Source organism: Lissotriton vulgaris, chromosome 5 (genome assembly GCF_964263255.1).
Source record: "Lissotriton vulgaris chromosome 5, aLisVul1.2, whole genome shotgun sequence".
NCBI lineage: Eukaryota > Metazoa > Chordata > Amphibia > Caudata > Salamandridae > Lissotriton > Lissotriton vulgaris.
Genome location: NC_141693.1, coordinates 1,208,212,513 through 1,208,233,440, shown reverse-complemented (window position 1 = coordinate 1,208,233,440; position 20,928 = coordinate 1,208,212,513). Strand labels below are relative to the sequence as shown.

Genomic DNA, 20,928 nt, shown 5'->3' with positions numbered 1-20,928 from the left:
TAAAATATCGACTTTTTTAAATGTCTTAAAAGTAATGTAAAATTCACGAAAATAATAAATATAATTAAGTAAAACCTACATAAAAATACTTGAATAACCTTAAAATTAATAAATAATAAATGTAAGTTAGAAAAAAATAAACATGTATTTATATTTTTATTACATATATTAACTTAATATTAAAAAACAATCAATAATTATAATAATTAAATGTTAAAAAGTTAATTTTGAATATAATGATATATATAAATAAACCTAAAATATAAATATAAAAATAAATTATATGTAAGTTAAGATATTCAATTTTCTTTGTTTTTTTAAATAATATTTTACACTACATTAAATATAACAATACTGAAAAGATTGCATAGCGTAAAAGATAAAATTACTATTTCCACTGCCGTGAGTGCAACAGTAGGGAAAGTGTTGGATACGAGTAGGTAAAAATTACTATTCCCACTCCAGTGAGTGCAACAGTAGCGAAAGTGTTGGATAGCGGGAGGGTAAAAATTTCTATTCCCACTCCAGTGAGTGCAACTATAAGGAAAGTGTTGGATAGCGTAGGGGAATCATTTAATATACCCACTCCTGCAATTTAATTAACATTAATAAACAATTAATAATTTTAAAGAATTAATTTACCTCCCACTATTTTACCCTATAAACATTACCTACAATATTGTAAGATATTAATAAATTAACATAATTAGCAATAATTAACTAATTACAATTAACAATATAATTAACAATCAAATTGCAATTAATTCACATGATTACTAGAAAATAACTTACAGAAATTATAACATAACAAAAAATAAAAGTTACATTAAATATACATTACTTCCTACCCTACTACCCTATTAACCCTCAACCCACTGATAAGTACACAATTAACATATTTACAAATTAATTATTAATAATTAATATCTAATTAATTAAAAAATTTAAACAATTAACATAATTACCATTTAATTAGTAATTGGTATTAATCAATTTATCATGAATTAGTAATACATTAATTAACTTAATTAACAATATAAATTATTAAATATTAAATTATCAAGTAATGAAATAATGAATTAATACATTTCAATTAAATTACTTCCCACCCTATTCCCCCAATAAACCCACAACCCGCTACAGAATTAAATTACGCAAAAAATATTTAACATATAATTAATTAATTCTAAATAATGCTAAAAATATATATATTATAATTAAATTACTTCCCAACCTATTCCGCTATGAACCCACAACCCGCTACGGATTTAAATTGCACATATATTAACTACAAATTCATTACTTTTACAAAATTCAAACATACATTACAAAAATCATACAAACTTTTAACACTTGAAACACTAAAAAAAAATTGATATTACTAACTTCGATATTGTGGGAATCAATATTTCTTACCTGCATTTCGATATTCTGCACCACTATATTTTTGCAATTCGATATTCTGTCCATTCTATAAAAAAACTCGATATTCTGTCCAGTCGCTATTTTTATTCGATATCATGACTAGTTACCGTTTTAAATATGGTCCATTTGACCCCTCGACTATGCAGAGTTAGAAAGATGGTTTCTCAAAGGACTTTCAGCTCCCTGAAGTCCTTTGTTTATTCTTGAATCAACATGGATAAGCATGAGACTGCTACCTGAGTATTAATCTCCTTTCTGGCTAGCCAATTTATCCAATTTCATATTTGGCATTAGTGGTTTGGTCATGCTTGCTAAGTGTGTGTGCATTTCAAAAATGTTATTAATGTTTATCTGTTGTCTTTCAAATGGAGTAAAAATGACGCTCAGCTCGGTGATTGTGAAAGAAAGTGCAAGTGGGAAGGTAGCTGCAGCAAGCAGCGCTAGATGGAGTGGGTTTTTCTAAAAACAGCACAATGAGTTTTAAAACACACAATAACAGAGTAAAAACAGAGTTAACCCCCCCCCCCCCCTCCCCAATTCCCTAGGCTCACCCTGCAACACGCAGAAGTGAGTCCCTTCAATGGCAGCACTAGCAATAAATACTAGGCACAGTAAAGTCTCGATCCGTGCCTGACACCACTAATAAATCTTCGAATGCATTTCCCAACATCTCTGTAGGGGACAATACTGACACCAGCAACTACATTACGGTTTTAAATGGACAGACTGCCCATGTATATCTGGTATGAGGTTCTAGCACTCGTCTGAGCATGTAGACAAATCTATATGTGTGTCAGAGAACACTGTGAGGAAGGTAACCATATCCATTATGTGTGAACATGGCTAAAGCACATCATACTCACCTGACCAACTATAAATCCCATGTCTGCTTTCAGAACTTTGTTTGTCCTCTGCACACATCTCTTCCTTCTCCTTAGCTCTAACTGAACATACTGCAGTTGTAATGAGAGGACCTGTTATGAAACAAATAGGCAAAGAATCATTTATTAGCGGTACATGCGGTTCACTGATTATTAATCATTTCTTTTTTTCGTTTTTATAATCAAATGGTGATATTAAAGAATTGGGATGTTTCAATGTCTCTTCCCGAAACATGCTCCGCAATTCTTAATCAAATTCCCCCTCCCACTTGCCTTCTCCAAAGATTTCATCTCAGCCTACTTTTAACAGAAATATTTGAAGACAATGCAGCATAGTTCGCTTAATTATACAGCATAGAAAATCAAATTTTGTGGATTTGTGCAGCTAATTGTGTGGCATTTTTATATGGCAATTTAGAGGTGTTAATACACATTGATAGAAAATATATTACAACGAAAATAAAAAAAATGATATTAGAATGAAAACAAAATAAATTCAGGAGATCATATAAAAATATTATTCACCAATAAGTAACTATTTTATCTTGAGTATAGAACATTTTTTTAAAAACGACAAACTGATTGGTGTAATGCACTGATTTATATATCAGAGATACTAGTTTCATGGGCCTGGCGATTCCCAGTATGAGTTGTAAAGGGGCCAGCACCCCAGGTTCTTCCGGGAACTTCGGGGTTAGTGCTTTTATACTTTGTCGTAATCTTATGCACAAAGAGACATCTAGCGGTGTCCTCTGTTCCGATGGGCACATATGATCAAGGGCACGAAACTTGCTCTTGTGGTACATGTCTCCCCAGGTGGCTATATTAGTCTTTCTTTTAAAGCTATGAAATATTTCTTCCTACAACAGTGGTATGTCCGGGTGATACGTTAGGTGCAACAGCGGTGAGTACAACAATGGTACCTCCAGCATACGAGCAATACGCCGCCAGGCTATGATCGTGCTGTGAATTGCATTAGGCTGTCTCTCTCTAACCCCTACCGAAACGTATGGTGCACCATCTATAGGAATAGGGTGTGCCAACCAATGTACTGCCGCCACTTGCGGTATATAGCTTGGTTGCTTACTCCAATACCACACAAAGTGGCCTTGCACTGCCGTGAAATATAGTTCAAAATCAGGAATTCCGAACCCACCCTGTGAATAAGGTCGCATTATTACTTCCCATTGCAATCTAGGCTGTAGGCCACCCCATACCAGTCTTATCGTCTCTGATTTAAGTGTTTTAAAGAAGTGCGTACCCGGGTAGTATGGGATATTCAGCAAGAGATACAAGAGTTGTGGAAGTATCACCATTTTAATAAATGACACACAGCCCGCCATGGACAAGGGTAACGCCACCCATCGCGTCACGTTATCGATCAGTCTAGTCATGGTTGTCCCATAATTCAATCTCAAAAGTTCCCCCATGCTTCGTGACTCTGACCCCTAAGTATTTTAATTCGCCTGAACACCATTCCAAGGGGTAGTCTATCTCGAAGCGTTCAGTAGCGTCCGTGAGTGGGAAGAAACTACACTTTGCCCAATTAATCTGTACTCCGGATATTCCCCTAAAAACTATGAATTCTCGTAGTATTGGGTTCACGTTCTGTCGTGGGTCTCGAACATATAAGGTGATGTCATCTGCATAGAATGATATAAGTATTGGGCGTTGATAACACTGCAGTGCCTTGTCATTGTGGCTTTGCCGCAGTTACGCCGCGAGTGGTTCGACAGAAAGCGCAAATAATCGTGGTGACAGCGGGCATCCCTGCCTAGTACCTCTTGTTATATCAAATGTGTGTGACGTGTGTCCAGTAATCAGAATCTTAGCTACTGGTTTGGTGTATAGTAATCTAATACACGATAAAAACAATGGCGGAAACCCCATTCTCTTCATCACTCCAAAGATATAACTCCATTATTAGTGGCATCTAAAAAAATCGCCGCCATGGGGAAATCTGGGGATACTGTATGTAAAATAGCGACCAATGTTCTCAAGTTATGAGAGGTGGCTCTGCCAGGCACAAAGCCCGATTGGTCAGGTAGGATCAGGTTTTCCATAATTAAGCTCAATCGCGTAGCTATGAGTTTGGCCAGAATTTTAGCGTCACAATTAAGCAGAGACAGCGGCATGTAAGAGTCACAAAGTTCTGGGGCCTACCTGGTTTCAACAGTGACAGTATGAGGGCCTCTCTCATAGTTGGGTGTAGATGTCCCACTTCCAGTGCATCTTCGTACACTTCCCTCAGCACTGGAGCCATGATATCAATGTATGTTTTATAACATTCCACTGGTATTCCATCTGTGCCCGTGGCCTTGCCGGACTGCATACCCATTATTGCCTCCCTCACCTCATCCAGTTTGAATGGCACACATAAAAAGGCCCTCTGCCCGTCGCTAAGCCACCCCAAAGCTACATATCCAAGAAAGTCATTCAACTCAATGTCGCCTTGCCCTGTTGTGGTATAAAGTGTGCTGTAATGCTCCAGGAATGCATTGAGTATAGTATGTGTATCTCGGCAAACCTCTCCGTGCAGATTCCTTACTTCTGTAATGTATTTGGAGCCTCACCTTCTGTGCCAATATCCGGCCTGGCCTATCTCCCTCTCCGTATTTCCTGGCCACCCAGTATTTACTTTTAAATCTTGCATCCCTCTGCGCTTCTTCCATGTATAGCGTTAGTATTTCTCTAAAGGCCGCCTGTGTCTCTCCACTTGGTGTCTCCAAGAGATCAGCTTCTAGTCGTTTTAGATCCCTATCCAATGATCGTAGTGTGGCCTGTATATCCTTAAGCACTCCAGCTCCTTTCCCTATACAGTACCCTTGCATCGTCACCTTAAATGCCTCCCAAACTACCTCCACACTTGCAACAGAGTCCTTATTTCGCCTGAAAAAATCGCTAATCTTCTCCCTTAGTTCCTCCTGAAAAACCATATCCAGTAGGATAGGGGCATACAACCTCAATGGCCTACGCGGTATATTAAAATCTGATGAGGAGAGCGCTATTAGCACTGGTGCATGATCAGAATACGTCCTAGCTAGATGCCTTGTGTCAGCTATCGCAGGGGCCAGTCCCCTAGTCACAAGAAAATAATCAAGTCTAGCCCACGACTGTGCATGTGCAGTGAAGTGTGTACCTTCTCTTTTCTGTGAATGCCCAGGACGCCATGCATCTATCAGCTGGTAGTTTATCTTAATTTCCTTTACCACTGCCTGAGCCTTAGTGTAATGATGCGGTGCTGAGTGGGACCTATCTAAAGTGGGATTATACATAACATTGAAATCCCCTCCCCAGATGACATGCGTAGACTCTGTCTCAAAAATCTTAGCCCAAAGCACATCAAAGAAACCAGGGTCATCCAAATTTGGCCCATAGCAACAGGCCAAAGTGACTGATTGGGATCCCAGACGCCCCCACGCTATACAGTACCTGCCTTCCGAATCCCATGAAGCTCCTGCCATCAGAAACGGTGCATGTTTCTTAACCAATATAGCAGTGCCTCTGGCATAAGTGGAATAAGAAGAGAATATTCTAGTCTCTGACCATTTACTAGCAAATGTGACTGGCGCTTTACGTGGACAGTGAGTCTCTTGTAGCATAGCAATGTGCACATTGTGTCTATCCAAATAAGACAAAACCTGCCTCATTTTCCTGGGACCTCCCAATCCCCCCACATTCCATGTAATGATGTTCATCGTATTCATCGTTGTCTCAGCCATACTCTCCAAGTGTTTGCGCTACAGTGAGCAGCAAGTCGGAAGGATACCCCTCCTTTAGCGTCCCGCTACTCCCCTTAACCACATTGCGATGTACAGGTTCTCCATATTGTTGTCTTCGGACCCTATCGTTCTCTCTCATGTGTACTGTTAACTCTAAACATCTCAACCATACAACAATACACTCCCCACCTCCCACTGAAGCAACCCAATCTTTCCAGCATCTATCACCCTCCCCCCTCCCGAACATCAAGTCCAACATAGTCTCTAGTTCCTCAGCATCTCGCGTGCTGTGTTCTGTTACGGGGGTACACCCTCTGGGGGATATCTCTAGAGGGCTACACATTCTCTCCTCCCCCTTTGAGGCCCTCCGTGGTGTAACTCGTCGGAACCTCGTCACAAGAGGAGTCTGGCCTGGATCTCCACTACTTCTAACAACTGGTACCTCTTGTAAAGTCTTACCTATGCAATTTTACCATAGTCATGTATACTTGCCAAGTCCAATACAGCGTTTGTTCCTCGCCTACTATGCAGTCACTGTGGGGTTTCCTCTTCTCTAGCAGGGGAGGATCTTTGGGAACTGCCGGCTTCCTCCTCCTCAGTGCATGTGTTTCACTGTACGGAGAAATTCTTCCACTTGGTTAGGGTTGGTGAAGAATCTTTGTTTGCCTTGGTGCGTGACCCGCAATTTCGCCGGGTAGAGCAATGCGTAATCAATTTGTGCCTCACGTAGCTTTTTCTTGACTACAATAAACTTCCTACGTTCCTCTTGCACTATGGGTGTAAAGTCTGGATATATCGAAAACGCATTGCCTTCGTAATTCATGGTCTGTTTGTTCCTGGCTGCACGCAGGGCCACATCTCTATCCCGATAGTTCAGCAATCGTGCAATTATGGGCCTAGGTGGGGCGCCAGGCACCGGTCATAGTCCGAGGATCTGTGGGCCAGTTCAACAATAAATTGCTGGTAGAAAGCTGCTACCCCTATAATGGCTTTCAACAGTTTCTCCACATATTCCTTCATTTTACCGGTGTTGGTTGTCTCTGGAATACCCACCACCTGTATGTTATTCCGGCGGCTGCATGCTTCCAAATCTTCATTCTTGGCGCTATAGTCCTCAGAATCGTATCCATGCGCGCAAGTTGAGCCGTGTGTCCAGCCGTTGTGTCGTCATTGTCAGATATTCGCCTTTCCGAGTCTTTAATACGCTCCTCATGTGCATTTAGTTTGTGTGCTATAGCGTCCATTCTAGAGATCATGCGATCAACTTTATCCACCACAGTCGCAAACCCCTGCCTCATTTTTTGCAGTATATTAAGCATATCTGCGTTTTGCGACATGTTACCTCCATTGCCTCTTTCCTCCTCTGCCGGCTCCGGCTCACTTTGCCTGAGCTTGGGCACGCTCCTGGATGATACAAAATTTATTTTCGGCTGCCTAGTGTCTGGTTTTCCCATTTTTACACCAAGTGTCTTGCTTCTATGGAGTATAACTATGTTTCACTTTCTCAGCTACGCACTTCCAAGTGCTTCAAGGAACTCTTTAAGCCAGTCACAGTACTGCTGCGCAGAGACTGATTTCGCCACCAAGTACGCCTGTTACTTACACACACCGCGGCCGCCCGTATGCTCTGCCAACAAGTCCTTTTAACCCTGCTATCAGAATAGTCGCCTAGTATTCCGCAGTCCAATGCGGGCTCACTAATGGAATTGGTGATATCTCCAGGGTACTTGGGGTATCCGGCCTTGCTGAGCATTTCTTGCCACTACGGCCTCCTCTCTCATTCATTCACCCAGGTGTGCAGTGCTACTGCCTTCTTTTCCAGCTAGCCAGTCTTCTTGGTCTGTGGTATGGGGGGGCAGGGGTTTCTTCACTCCCCTCCTGTCCCCAAAAACCGGTCTACTATATCCACAAATTCCACGCGGATCCTTATTCAGTGCTCCGCTGAGCTTGCGACAGCAGGCTATGGTCCTCGTCTCCGAAGCAGGGCTTATGGCTCACCTCATGTGCTCTCTCAGCAGTGAGCTCAGTTCCTAGCGCTCATGCCGTCAGTCGACTGCTTCTCACTTTGCCTGCCTCTGGTATCCCCCTCCGTGCACACTTTACACCATGCCGTGCCACTTCTTTTATATGACCGTATTCCAGCTTGCCCTTCTGGTGTGGGAGGGGGCGAACCGGTCCGCACCGCTCGCCTATACTGTGTGGTGCCACAGCCCTCATGTCTTCCAATGGCGCGCTGCAGGTCTCGACCCCCCGTCTCCTCCCCTGGGCTTTCGGCATATCTCGCTTTGCTCACCAACCTTTGTGTGTCACACCTCTCTATTTCGCTGCACTCTTCAAATTGTTTTTTGTCCCCCTTAAGCACTCCAGGTCCCGGTGCGCACCTTCCAGGCCTCCGACTATGGCCGCTAGAGTGCCGTCTGTCTTCTCACCTTCACATTACGGGCCCCCTATGCACACTTACTTTCCGCCAGCAGTCCTCATAGTGTTCGCTGCTCCCGTAAATTACACCAGTCTCTTCTGTGCCTTCATAAGTGGCACAGCATCGCAGCGTTCCTGTGTGACCTTCGTCTCAGTTACGGCCGCCTCTCGTGCCGTGGGCTTAGAGGCCTGCCCTCTACGACACAGTCCTCGGACTTGCCCCGAGTGCCTCACCACTCTGTGCGTCTGCCGCGTAGCAGGCCAGACCTCAGGTGATACTTGATACGGCCGGCGTTTTCGCAGATCACCTCCGTTTGGCCCCAAAGTTTCACTGAGTGTGCCCTGTATCTTGAACTGCAACTTGGCTAGGTTTCTGTCGTTCGGCACCTCCGTTGTTAAAGGATAAATAAAGGATAATTAGTCCAGGCAGCAGGAGCCTCACTTTCGCACAGCCATACTGCTTGTGCGCCCTCTAGAGCCCCAGAGTGTAGGTTTACCTGTTTAATGTATACATAGATATATGGGCCCAGGTGAGTATGTTGAGCAGGTGAGCCCGCGCTCTATCAGTTATTTTGGTAGCAGAGGAGTAGTTAGGGATTAGTGTAGATAGGTAATTAGTAAATATTGATTATTGATTGATTACTAGTTATTGATTTGATTGCTTTTATGCATTAAACCAAAACTGTTTGTACCTGTTTTTATGTTTTGTCTGGAAACCCTGGGGGCAGAATAGCAGGTGGTAAATGGAAGCCATTCTGTAGTGAGGTCACTTGTTTGTAGAAGTAGGTGCATGGTTAGGTAGAACCGGAAGCACTGTTTTAGGGACTTTTCTGTATAAATGTGTGAATAATTGATAGCAAAGAGTTCGCTAGTAAAACTTTGGTGTGATATCACCTAGAAAGGGTCACACTGAAGGAGTAGCAGGTTCTTCTAAGCTTGATTGATAGCAAAAGGGTTCGCTGGTGAAACTTTGGCCTTGCATAACCTAGAAAGGGTAAGCCCGAGGGAGTAACAGGTTCTCCGATGCTTGTGTGAAAAGTAGACGGAAGAGATCTACTTGTAGTGTGTTAAGAGTAAACGGAAGGGAGTTACTCACAGTGAATAAAAATCATTCTTTTCTGTGAAATAGTTACTCAGACACAGTGGTGAAGGTTTTTATGTCGTTAATTAATAAAATGAACATTTAAAAGTGAATCGAAGTAAACTCTCGTATTACCTTGCAAAGGAGGGAGTCAGTTGTGGAGCTGCGCTGACGTCACTCAGAGCCGCGCTGGTATTGGCTGAGACAGCGGGTGTGTAGCAGAGTTAATTTTGTAAAGGAGGGTTTAGTACAGGAGCGTGAGAATTTGTCTCACGAGAAAAGCCACGCAAACTATTGGTTGAATCTATTTTGAATTCTAATCATTGATTGGTCATTGAAAATAAGTAACGTTTTTGTATTGGAGATTTTTCATAAACAAACTGAGTGTCATTACGAAGTAAAGCGGCAAAAAATATATGTGGCATTTGGATCCAGGATTCATAGGAAATAGACCAGATAAAATATATCTAGGTTTTGCTAAAGAATAGATGATAAGAGGGAGACCTTATATCATGTACGGAGATAAAAGAAAAATGTCATTTGTCAGGAAAGTTAAAAATTTCTTCAAGAAAGATAAGCCCATAAAAACCAGCGAAGGGATTATTATTCCACCACCAAATACGCCTGCATCATACATGATGGTTGAAAGGGGCTACCATACTTGTATATGGTTAGAAAACTGGATAGAATATCCAAAAGATGATGGAATTATGGCATTTCCAGAAAATGGTACCTTTAATGGTAGTTTTGTACAATTTAAGAACACGCATGAATGAATTAGATCCAAAACCTAGATAAACCCAATATGAGGCATTGGAGGAATGGGAAACAGGCTTTTGAGCGAGACAGATCTAGAGGTGATAAGAGTATAGGTACATTTTATCCTAAATTTCCTAAAGAGACAAGAGATAAGCAGATGAAACAATGGAGACAGTCTATGCTAGTGGAAGGATGATATCCTGTTCGAGCATTAGAAGAACAAACAGAGAGTAACAGTACTGAGAAAAAGAAAAATGTAATGACAGGTGCTGATCCGGAAGAGGATTATTTGGAGGATTTATTAATGAAAAATCCACCACCCTATAATGAAGAGCAGAATCAAACAAATGCTAGTGCTCTGTTCTTAAAGCCACCTTTAGTTCCGCAAGTGTTACATGAGGCATCATTAGAAAAGATACTGCAGGATAAAGAATGAGAAACAATAATTAAGCAAAGGAATGAATTAATTCAGAACATTACACAGTTAAATATTAGTCCTGAAGCTTTGACAATCCCGGTTACTATAGGTCCAGTTGTTCCTTTATATGGAGAAAAACAAACCAGTCCTGGACCTCCTGGTTTAACTACACCTGTAGTGTAGCCAAGAAAGGAGACATTAATAGTGGATGACCAAGCAAGTGAATGTGGGTCAGAAATGTCTTTAATGGATTTACCTATAAGAGAACCAGTAAGTAGCTCAGCTAGAAAAACTACACCTGTAAATACAAGAACAGTACAAATAGAAACCTATTCAGGAACGAGAAGTGCAACTGTAGCTACTCCAGAGGAAATTGAAAGATGGTCCAAAGAATTAGAGAAACCAAAATCACAGTCAAAGACATTGGATATTTTTAAATTAAGAGTTGAACTAGAAAAAATGATTGCTGGAAATGTGGGGTTATATCGATTGAATGTATTAAATGAGGATGAATTGTTGTTTATATGTCGAAGTATCACCCGAAATACAAAAACGTTTCATGAAAAATTGACAAGCTTGGCAAGTGAAATGGGAATTGATATTGGTAAATCAAAAGTGTTACAGAAACCATATCGAGCTGAATTTTCTGACAAAGATTTAGAAAATATGAATGTGTCAGGTCGTAAATTACAAATAAAGGAACTGTTATCATTGTTGCAAAAATGGGGGGACATAGATAGATGGAAAGCTAGATGGTTAAAGAAAAAGGAAGAAGTTCAAGGGAAAAGCAATGTATCAGAATATATGTTGAAAGAAACAGAAAATGTGCAATGGTTGTGTCCAATGAGAGAAGTACCAGGTGGAGGTTATGTGCATGTTCCATGGTCCCGACAAGATATATTGGGCCAGCCTGTTGCACCCCTGAAATAAGAATGGGTGCACACGTGGTGCACATACATGCCTTAAGGGCATGTATGTGCATCACATGGCACTTTGAAAAATAAAAAAATTGGCATTTTTCAAGAAATTCGCAAATTACCACCAACTTGAAGTTGGTGATAATTTGCGATTCCTTAGGGACATTTAGCAATTTTTTTTGCTTCATACATTGCATTTAAGGAATCGCAAATTTTGAGATTCCTTAAATGCAATCGCAAAATAAGGAATCGCACTGAAATTTGCTACTTACATACCATTTTGCTCAAATGAGTTCGCAAATGCCGAAATTCTGCGAATTTCGGTGTTTGCGAGCCCATTTGAGCTCCATACATCTGGCCCATTGAATTTCCAAAACTCAGAGAGAAACCTGTAAATTGGTACCGACCGGTCGAGAGATTTGTAAAGGTTTCAAAAGTGTTAATAAAAGATTTAGATGGGTTATTCGGCATTGTTGTTTTTGTCGATTTATGGACAGAATGTAAAATTGCAGTAAACTGACCAAATGATGAGTATCCTAGAGACCCAAAAACAGGAGCACCATCCGATGAGGTGATGAGGAAGTATAATCAGGTTATACTGTATTTGAAAGGGAAAATACCTCCGAAAGAGACAGACTGGACTAAAATAGACAGAACTAACCAGAATAAAGCTGAATCTGTGCATGCGTACACGTTTTTAAACAGTGTAGTGGTTTAGAAAACATTGACACCAAAGATATGACACATTTTATCTATCGGCTTGTGTCTGGACTAAGACCAGAAATTTCGCAATGGATTAAAGATAATAAAATTTGCTGGCAGGTCAAACCTCTAGATGAAATACTGAAATATGCTAAATATTGTGAAGATGAATTGGATAATAAACGAAAGAATTTGGAAGAAAAAGTAATGTGGGCACAGGTAAAATTAGCAGAGCAACAAGAACTTCAATTGAAAAATATTCAGACTCGAGGAGATGGAAATGGTAATAAACCTAGAGGAAAATGTAATCGAGAAGAGGCTAAAAAGAAATGTCTTTGACATGGGTGTGGCAAGTTGGGGCATTGGAAGAATGAGTGTAAGGCTGTGCTAAATAATAATAATAATTTGAATCCACAGACGCAGAATGAGGTATCGAAAAAGCAGCAAGCTCCGACGTGGGGAAAACCAACACAAGTGATATTGGTTACCACTACAGTAGTAAAATGTAAAGGAGTTCCAAATTGGATTCATGCGAGCCATACAAAAAGAGTGGCTGAACCTGACAAAACTGAAGCTGATGGTTGTGCAGCTAGGGGTCTCGAGAAAGTGATTCCGAAGTAGTTGATGATGAACAACCAAGCACCAGTCAGGATGAATGGATTCCAGTGATTGACATTCCTGCAGATATTGTGAGAACCAGAAGCCAAACCTATTTAGATAGACAGAGTGATAGTGAGGATGAGTCAGGAATAGAAGAACGTACTCAGATTACAGAAATCAAAGCAAATAGTAATTCTGAGAAGGAACAGATAAGGAAAGATCAATATACTCAGGCATTCCAGATACCTGTCACAGTTCCAGAGTTTGAGAAGGGACAGATAGGTAAAAGAGCGAAAGCTCAGGAAGAAGAAAAGCAAGAGATTGAGATACCTGAGCAGGACTAGATAGATGTAGATAAATGTGTTCAGGAAGAAGAAAACAAACCAAATCAAAGTCAATTGCAGCACACACCTGAACAAGGCCAGATTAGCATTCAGGCAGAAGAAACAGAAGCAGGACCTGGACCAAGTAAGACAGAGAGGGATACAGATGACGAAGATATGCAAATTGTGCCATAACTGAATGAAAACAAAAGAACAATTGAAGAAAAACAAAGCACAGAAAAGGAGATAATTGGCCTGGTTTTGTCAAGAAACTAAAATTTCATCTTAAATCAATAAATGAAGAACCAGAGCAACTAAACGAAATATCAAGTCAAACTGGGTTTTCCACAGAACAACCAAAAAGAAAAAGTCCAAGATTGAAAAGACTGAATAATAAGTTCAGAAGCCCTGAATGGACCTATGTCATTCTTGAAGATCTTGAAAAATTAGAACTGAGCGATGAAGAAGATGATGAATTAATTGATAAACCAACAGACGAAGAAGTAAAACCAACTTGAAAATTTCACAGGTTGAAATTTTGTGAAAAGGTCTCAAAGAGATACTATTATTATTATTATTATTATTCCGAGTTTTGTATAGCGCCTGGTTACCAATAGGCATCCCCGCGCTTATCAGAACATAACACAGCTACAAGAATGCAAGGATTAAACAGAGAACAAAAAAGTTTTTAAAAGTTTACGAAACCTGAAGAGACTGGCTTCGGAGCGCAGTTGTAGGGGCAGTGAGTTCCACAAGGAGGCCACATTTATTGAAAACCTTCTGCCCCCAGTTCTTGCCTTTTTCACCCTGCCAACCTGAAGGAGATGTTGGTGGTCAGAGCGGAGGGAACGAGAGGCCTTATAGGGCTGGACCATCTCCTCAAGAATAGGTGGACCCACCCCGTGCAGGACTTTGTGGGCGATGCAGAGTGACTTGAATTATACTTTGAGATACTAAGTCTCCTCAATCGAAAAAATGATATATTAAAAATTATATATTGAGATACTAAGTCTCCTCAATCGAAAAAATGGCTGAGCATACTGTTAATGGGAAACCGAAAAGAAATTTTTAAAAACATGCTGTAGAATATGCACATGTAGTGTAGTAATAATACTCATAGTATGGTTACGACTGACCGTAGCTATTCCTTATCTAATGAGTAAAGGTGAGAAGAATTACACTAACATTCATGAGAAAATAGATCTACCTGAAAAATCAGATATACATGAAAGAATAAATCATTTTAGGCAGCAAAGAGTAGAATTAGAAGGATCAGATGAGGAAGGATTGCATTATGGTAAAGTTAGAAATAGAGCACAACCTGAATGTATTCACAAATCTGTAGTACATTATGTAGAGGCAATGGAAATAGGCGATTGCTATGTATGCATGAAGCTACCATTGTCTGTAGCGGAAGGCGTCACTTATCATCATTTGCCCCTGACTTATGGTATTTCATGTAGTATTTTAGCTAGTTTATTTTACAAGAAAGGACCCTTACAATATTATTATTCTAATGTAGATGCGATTTTCTCTGAAATTCCTATTCATAGTAATCTAAATCCTGTACATAGAAACAGTAACATAGCTCGTTATATGGGAGAATATTTTCTAACAATAGGTACAATAGATATAGCTGAAGCACACAAGAATAATTTAACATGCATTTTACAAGAAGAAGAGAAGATATTTTTAAATTTAGTTGAGAAAAGGAGAGAGGATTTCCAAAGAAAAGCTACAGAAAAGAAACCAAAAATTCCTAAATGGGCAGAAAATAAAGAATACACCTTGAATGGCAAAACTCATGCTGCTATGTTACTGGACTTTGAGAAGAAAGGGAAACTCTGTCTCCACAGGGAGAGAACACATTATTATAACAATATATTCATTGGTTCTAGTGAATGTGAACACAATTATAAAGTAATTGTGGGTTGGGGTTTCAAAGATGGAACTGAACTGGTGTTTCCTGGAATTTATTATATTTGTGGGAACAAAGCATATTACAAAGTGCCTGATCATTGGTATGGGAGTTGCTATTTTGGAATAGTATTCTCAAAAGTACACCATATAAATAGAATCACTGGAAACAATGAAGATACTAATGGACTAATACGTAGTAAAAGAGCTAGTATAGCAGACATTGTAGGTGATATATTTAATGCATTGATACCTTCAATGGGAGTGGTTTTAAATATTATTTGCAAATTGTCAACAGTAGTGGATCGCTTATCGACTGACACTGCTAGAGGATTTTTGATGATCAATACTGAACTAGTTGCGGTAAGATCAATGGTTTTACAAAATCGACTTGCTCTTGATTCATTATTGGCAAAAGAGGGCGGAGTCTGTAGAATGCTGAAGGCGCAACATTGTTGTACTTGCATACCTGACAAAAGTGTAGAACTGAAAGGGTATGTAAGGAATATTACATATTTAGAAAAACAACTTAAAAAAACAACGTAAACCACTGGAGGTTGATAGTGCATGGAAGAGACTAACAGATGGTCTTTTCTCTATAGGTAGTTGGTTTTCTAACGTAGGGAAAGGTTTTGTAGGTAAAATACTGATGCCAATGGTGGGAATAGCCCTAACGATTTTAGGGATAATAATTTGTTGCAAATGTCGTACGCATAAAAAGACATATGCAGTGAATAGAAAAGGAAAGAAAAGAAATATTAACAAAATAGAATTAGAAGAATATAATGGACTTTTATGCAAAAAGGTGAAAGACCTCCATATGAAGAATGAAAAGAATATTAACAGGTAGTTTGAAGAAATTGAGATGGGTGAAGTGTAAAAGTTGGCATCTGTTTGTTTAATTAGTGATGATATAAAATATCATCAAAGAGGGGATTGATGGAGCAAGGTTTCACACGTAAAGTGACTTGCTCGTATTCAGCCCTCTCGAAAATAATATTAATGTACTAACTAACATGTTTTGTCTTATTAATATTGCACTACTCAACATATTAGGCATCTTGGGGAAGCTTGCCAATGTGCTTTTATTAACTATAATCCGCTTGCACTAAAATGGCTGCTGTTACGCAGGATTTTCAACTGCGCATGCGTCTGTCATGCCCACGTGATATGCTTGGTGGGAAAACGTCTGCTTCTGCGCAATAGAACTAAGATGGCCATTATGTGTCCTAGCGTGCAAGAAGCTTGCATCGCTGCTTTGCTAAGCCGTCTGTTTTCGCTTAATATCTAACGCAATAGTTTAAAATAAAATAAGGGGAATAGAGTAGAAAGATGTGGTATACAGTGCATTCATTTATTTTGTGTCTCTAAAACTGTTCTTTTCTATTTTTGCATGCTATGAATGAACGGGCCTAAATGGTTTGCTGAACTCCATCTTTGGAGAAACTGCACCTAGGCGACAAATCTTGAAGCCACAGAAGCTATAGCCTTGACAAAGCCAAGTCGGACATGGAAGGCGGAGAAGAGTGAACTCCTTGCCTTGCTGGAGGAAGCTGAATTGATTAAAATGTTAAAAATAATTATTGATACATTTTCACTACCGGGCGGAATAAAGAACATGGGTTCATAATATTATGGGAGGAAACTACTTGAATACATGATTGACAAGTTGCTCAGGAAAATATGGTGTGATGGCTACTCCTCGTTCTTGTCCAATAAAATTGTGGGATTCACACATTTGCAACATTTGGGGGTGGTACACTGACCTGAAAAATAGTATAACTAGGGTAGGCTTAGCTAGTTAATTTGCCCGACTTGTCCGAATAGCTGACCCAAAGCACTCAATAGGTGATCAAGAGCAGAGTTGCTGTTGTAGCGCTCTGTCAGAAGAATCGCTAACCCAATCGGGGTTATGGGAAGGAGATCGATGACCCAATAGGGGTTCGACTGTTAGCTGCAGAGAGGGTTTACAATGCTGGTGTTTTGAACTTTAGCTGTGGTGCGAGTCTTAGTCTGTGGTGGTCCTGTCCTGATCCAATTTGGTCCATATCCTGTCCTGGTTCTGATTCTGATTCTGCCTTGCACCTTCTTTTCTGCTGGCACCTGTACTTGGGATCCTTATTCTTTGACTCAGCCCATGGCCAGGGTTGGTCATCACACCGATATAGGTAACTATAAAGTGTGGGTTTGTCATTGTACTGTTTTCCCTTTTCTTACCCACCCTCTGTCTAAAATGCCTAACAACATTTTCTCTTCAAATTGTTTGTAATGTTTATGTCTAAATCTACAATAGTCTAAATAGAATTAAGAAGCTAAATTGAGTTCATGTTTATAACTTTCCAAAATGTACTTAGATAAAGATTTCAAAACTTTCCCGAGTTTGTGGTTATTCATGAGATGCTAAATGTTATTATACCTACCTATTTTCTCTCTAACTCCCTTGATCCTTTAGGACTATAGGTATCGGTGACTCGGATTGGTAAGACAAATGGTATAAAAATCCAAATGATAAAAACCCTAATTGATTGAGTGTAGGTTTACCTGTTTAATGTATACACAGATATATGGGCCCAGGTGAGTATGTTGAGCAGGTGAGCCCACGCTCTATCAACTCAATGCGAATGCATTCTATGACACTACATGCTATGCTACTGCACTCTATTCCACTCCAATCACACCACTACACTCTACAACGCTGTGACTCTCCAATCTACGACATTCTATGCCCCTCTATGTTACTCCACACTATCCCACACCACTCTCCTCTATAAAACAAACTTTTAGCTATGCTGAACTGCAGCCCCGTACGTGTATAACATGGCTAAAATACATTGGCAAAGCCAGTAGGTCTTGCATAGGCAAAACCTATTGGCTCTGCTGATGCTTGTTCTACTTGCTTCTTCTTTTCCAAATACATGTGGAATATTCTTCTAGGCCCAATTTTAGACTTAAAATATAATTCAACTAAACAGCATCAAGCTCCAGTACATTTTCTGAGTAACAGAGCATCTTCTTCCAAAAGGTGGCAAAAGCTTAAGAAAGCGTTTATCACCTTTGTCCTAAAAGTTTGGAAAGTATTTTAGTCGCCATCTACTATCTAATGTCATCCTATTTCCTTCAACCCTAAAAAAGACAGGCCACTAGTCAAGGGGTTTAGTGTGTATAATCCAGTTGCATCGATTACGTGTCCCCAGGTTACAGTAGCGGCGGTCCCCTTACACTTTGACCAATCCTGACGCTGCAGGAAAGCAGTGTCAGGATTGGCCTGAGCGCTGGCAACTTGCGCTCCCAGGCTGACTGGAAGCCTGTGCCTGAGACGGCTGTCCCAACATCTCATGCGCAGTGAAGGTAGTGCCCACCACTCCCCCACCAGCAGGGTCATCCCCTGGGCCTGCCCCTCCAAAACTCGTCAAGAGTCCGGGGGTCGGGTCCAGGGGTTTAAAATAAAACGAAAATAAAATGGGTTAAAACCCGTTTTATTATACTTTTATTTGCAGGTGGTGGCGGGGGCAGCGCTCCTCCGCTCTAATGGAGCAGCCATCGTTGCCAGTTTAAAAGAACACAAATGCACAAAAAATGTCTGGTTTCAGCATTTGCAGAGCTCAAATGGAATTATGTCCTGATTCTGAACCATCTCTGTTATACCAAGATAACCTTGATATATTATGTTCCTTGCTGTCTACAATGCCTTGACACGCGATTTCAGTGTATAATTTTGACTTTAGAAGAACGGTAAAATGTTAATAATCGTTTGTCTCTCTCCTACCTGCTCCTCATTAGTAACCACCTACCTGGGCAGTCAGGGTATCTAGTTGAATTTAGCCCCCTTTAATGATGTCTGAATAATGGAAAAATATAATCTGGTTAACGCCTGGGCATTTGTAGCTTCTTTATAAATACCTGAAAGAAATAATTTAAAACCTCATACTAATGGGCTACTCTTACACTGCAGCTAGTAAAATCAATTAGAGAATATCTATTTGCACCATTTCTATTTCTTAACATTCAGTTTTTCTCCAATTTGGTACTTAAAGGCAAATATTAATATTTCTAGACTGATGCAGCGAACTCTTTACTTTTCAGTCTCTTTTTGGAAGCATGATTGAGTTTTTCACAGCAAACTCTTTTGGGTAAATAGCTCATTCTTGGTTTTCCTTTACATTTATGCCAGGTTTCAATGCCTTGTATATTTATCACATCCTGCTCTAAATTACTTTTTACCCATACAACAAAGGCCAATGGATTCAGACAGCAAATGCAAACTAGGAAAAAAATGTAACTTGGGAAACCATATCACCCCCACCCCCCCTAACCCGCTCACCCCAGAGCAGCAGAAAGACAGATTTTTCAGACACCACTTCACATGTTTGACTGGAGAGGCCACCTCAGTACTTAATAATGTGCCAATTTACATCCCTGGAGTAGTCCCATTCTGCCCCCAAATGTTCCCAATACTTCAAACTTTCAGTCAATCACTGCCCCTCCAAATAAGCCCCACAGCATGTTCATACTAAACTGTAATCTGTTTTCGATGACATGAGATTTGACCTCGGTGGCAATCAGGAACTCTTCCCAACTGCCATCAACTCACCCATTTCCCTACGCCCCTTACTATCACTCAGTGCTTAATTCTTTGAGTGACAATTTCCAGAGGACTTTCAGCCAAAGCGTGCACCACGGTGCAGTGTGGGCCTTCAACCTCAATGTAATGTTCCACTTGGCCAGGTCAATGAAGCAGCACACACGTTTTAGGGTGTTATAGCTCTGCATCAGACCCAGTAAACAGACAGAGGGGTCCAGTACTATCCCCTTCCCTCCCTCCTATTTCTCCTCTGAGCCCCAAGACAGGCGACCAGTAGGGCTGGATTCGTGAACACTCACAGACCAAATGACAGGGGTCAGTCTCGGCCACTGGACACCTAGGGCAAAGGTCAAGCGACCTAAGGAACATCTTGGATATTCTCTTAGGAGCTAAACACTTCTGGTGCAAATATTTTATTTGCATGTTTTTGAATCGAAGGTTTCTGATTACAAGCTTTGAGCACCAAGGCGTTGGACCACTTGGCTTCCCTAAGTTTTCTCACCACGCACTGTTCCCATTTGGCCTCCAACGTTGATATGTCAGCAGTGAAAGCATTGATCACAGTCGTTTAAAGGATGGTGTTAAGGATGCATGTACATTCGCAGGTAAGTTTGAATGTTTATTTTCATAAGCACACCAACCGGCAGGGAAAGCTCCTCGTCTCTCTGTGCTCAACTTCAACTGCGAATAGACAGAATTTGACCAACGCACCTTTCCAAGCTAAAGCATTCACATTTGCAAGGTTGAAACATTCCAACATGACTACAAGAAAACATTTACATGAAACAGCAGAATTAGATCCACATGAGCAGGTAAGCCCCAAAAGGAGTTCCACCACAAGGAGATACGTGGTTCACAATATTATTTATTGTGCGCGAGAAACTCTGCTCATTTCTGTCATGAATCGCCACTGAGGAAGGGAATATGGGAATCCTGAAACGCGTTTGGCGCATTGATTTGAACTGATGCCAGTGTTTGTTGTGCTGCCTGCTTGCAAGTTTTCAAATAAATATTGTGAAACGTATCTCCTTGTGGTGGAACTCCTTTTGGGGCTCACCTGCTCGTGTGGATCTAATTTAGCTGTTGCCCAGAGTGGAGTTCTACCCACTGCTCGAGAGCAGCTCCGTGTAAGCGCCATGCTGGTGGTTCAAGTTACGGAAAGGACGGAGTTGGGGCCTTTGCA

General features: G+C 40.5%; 1 protein-coding gene across 1 annotated transcript in view; it reads right to left on the bottom strand.

The window, feature by feature from the left end:
- Window positions 1–20,928, bottom strand: part of LOC147712287 (uncharacterized) — a 215,507-nt gene that overhangs the window by 148,207 nt on the left and 46,372 nt on the right. The window contains exon 3 of the mRNA XM_086923018.1: window positions 2,289–2,399. Coding sequence (XP_086779144.1) covers window positions 2,289–2,399 — 111 coding nt within the window. The remainder of the gene's footprint in view (window positions 1–2,288; window positions 2,400–20,928) is intronic.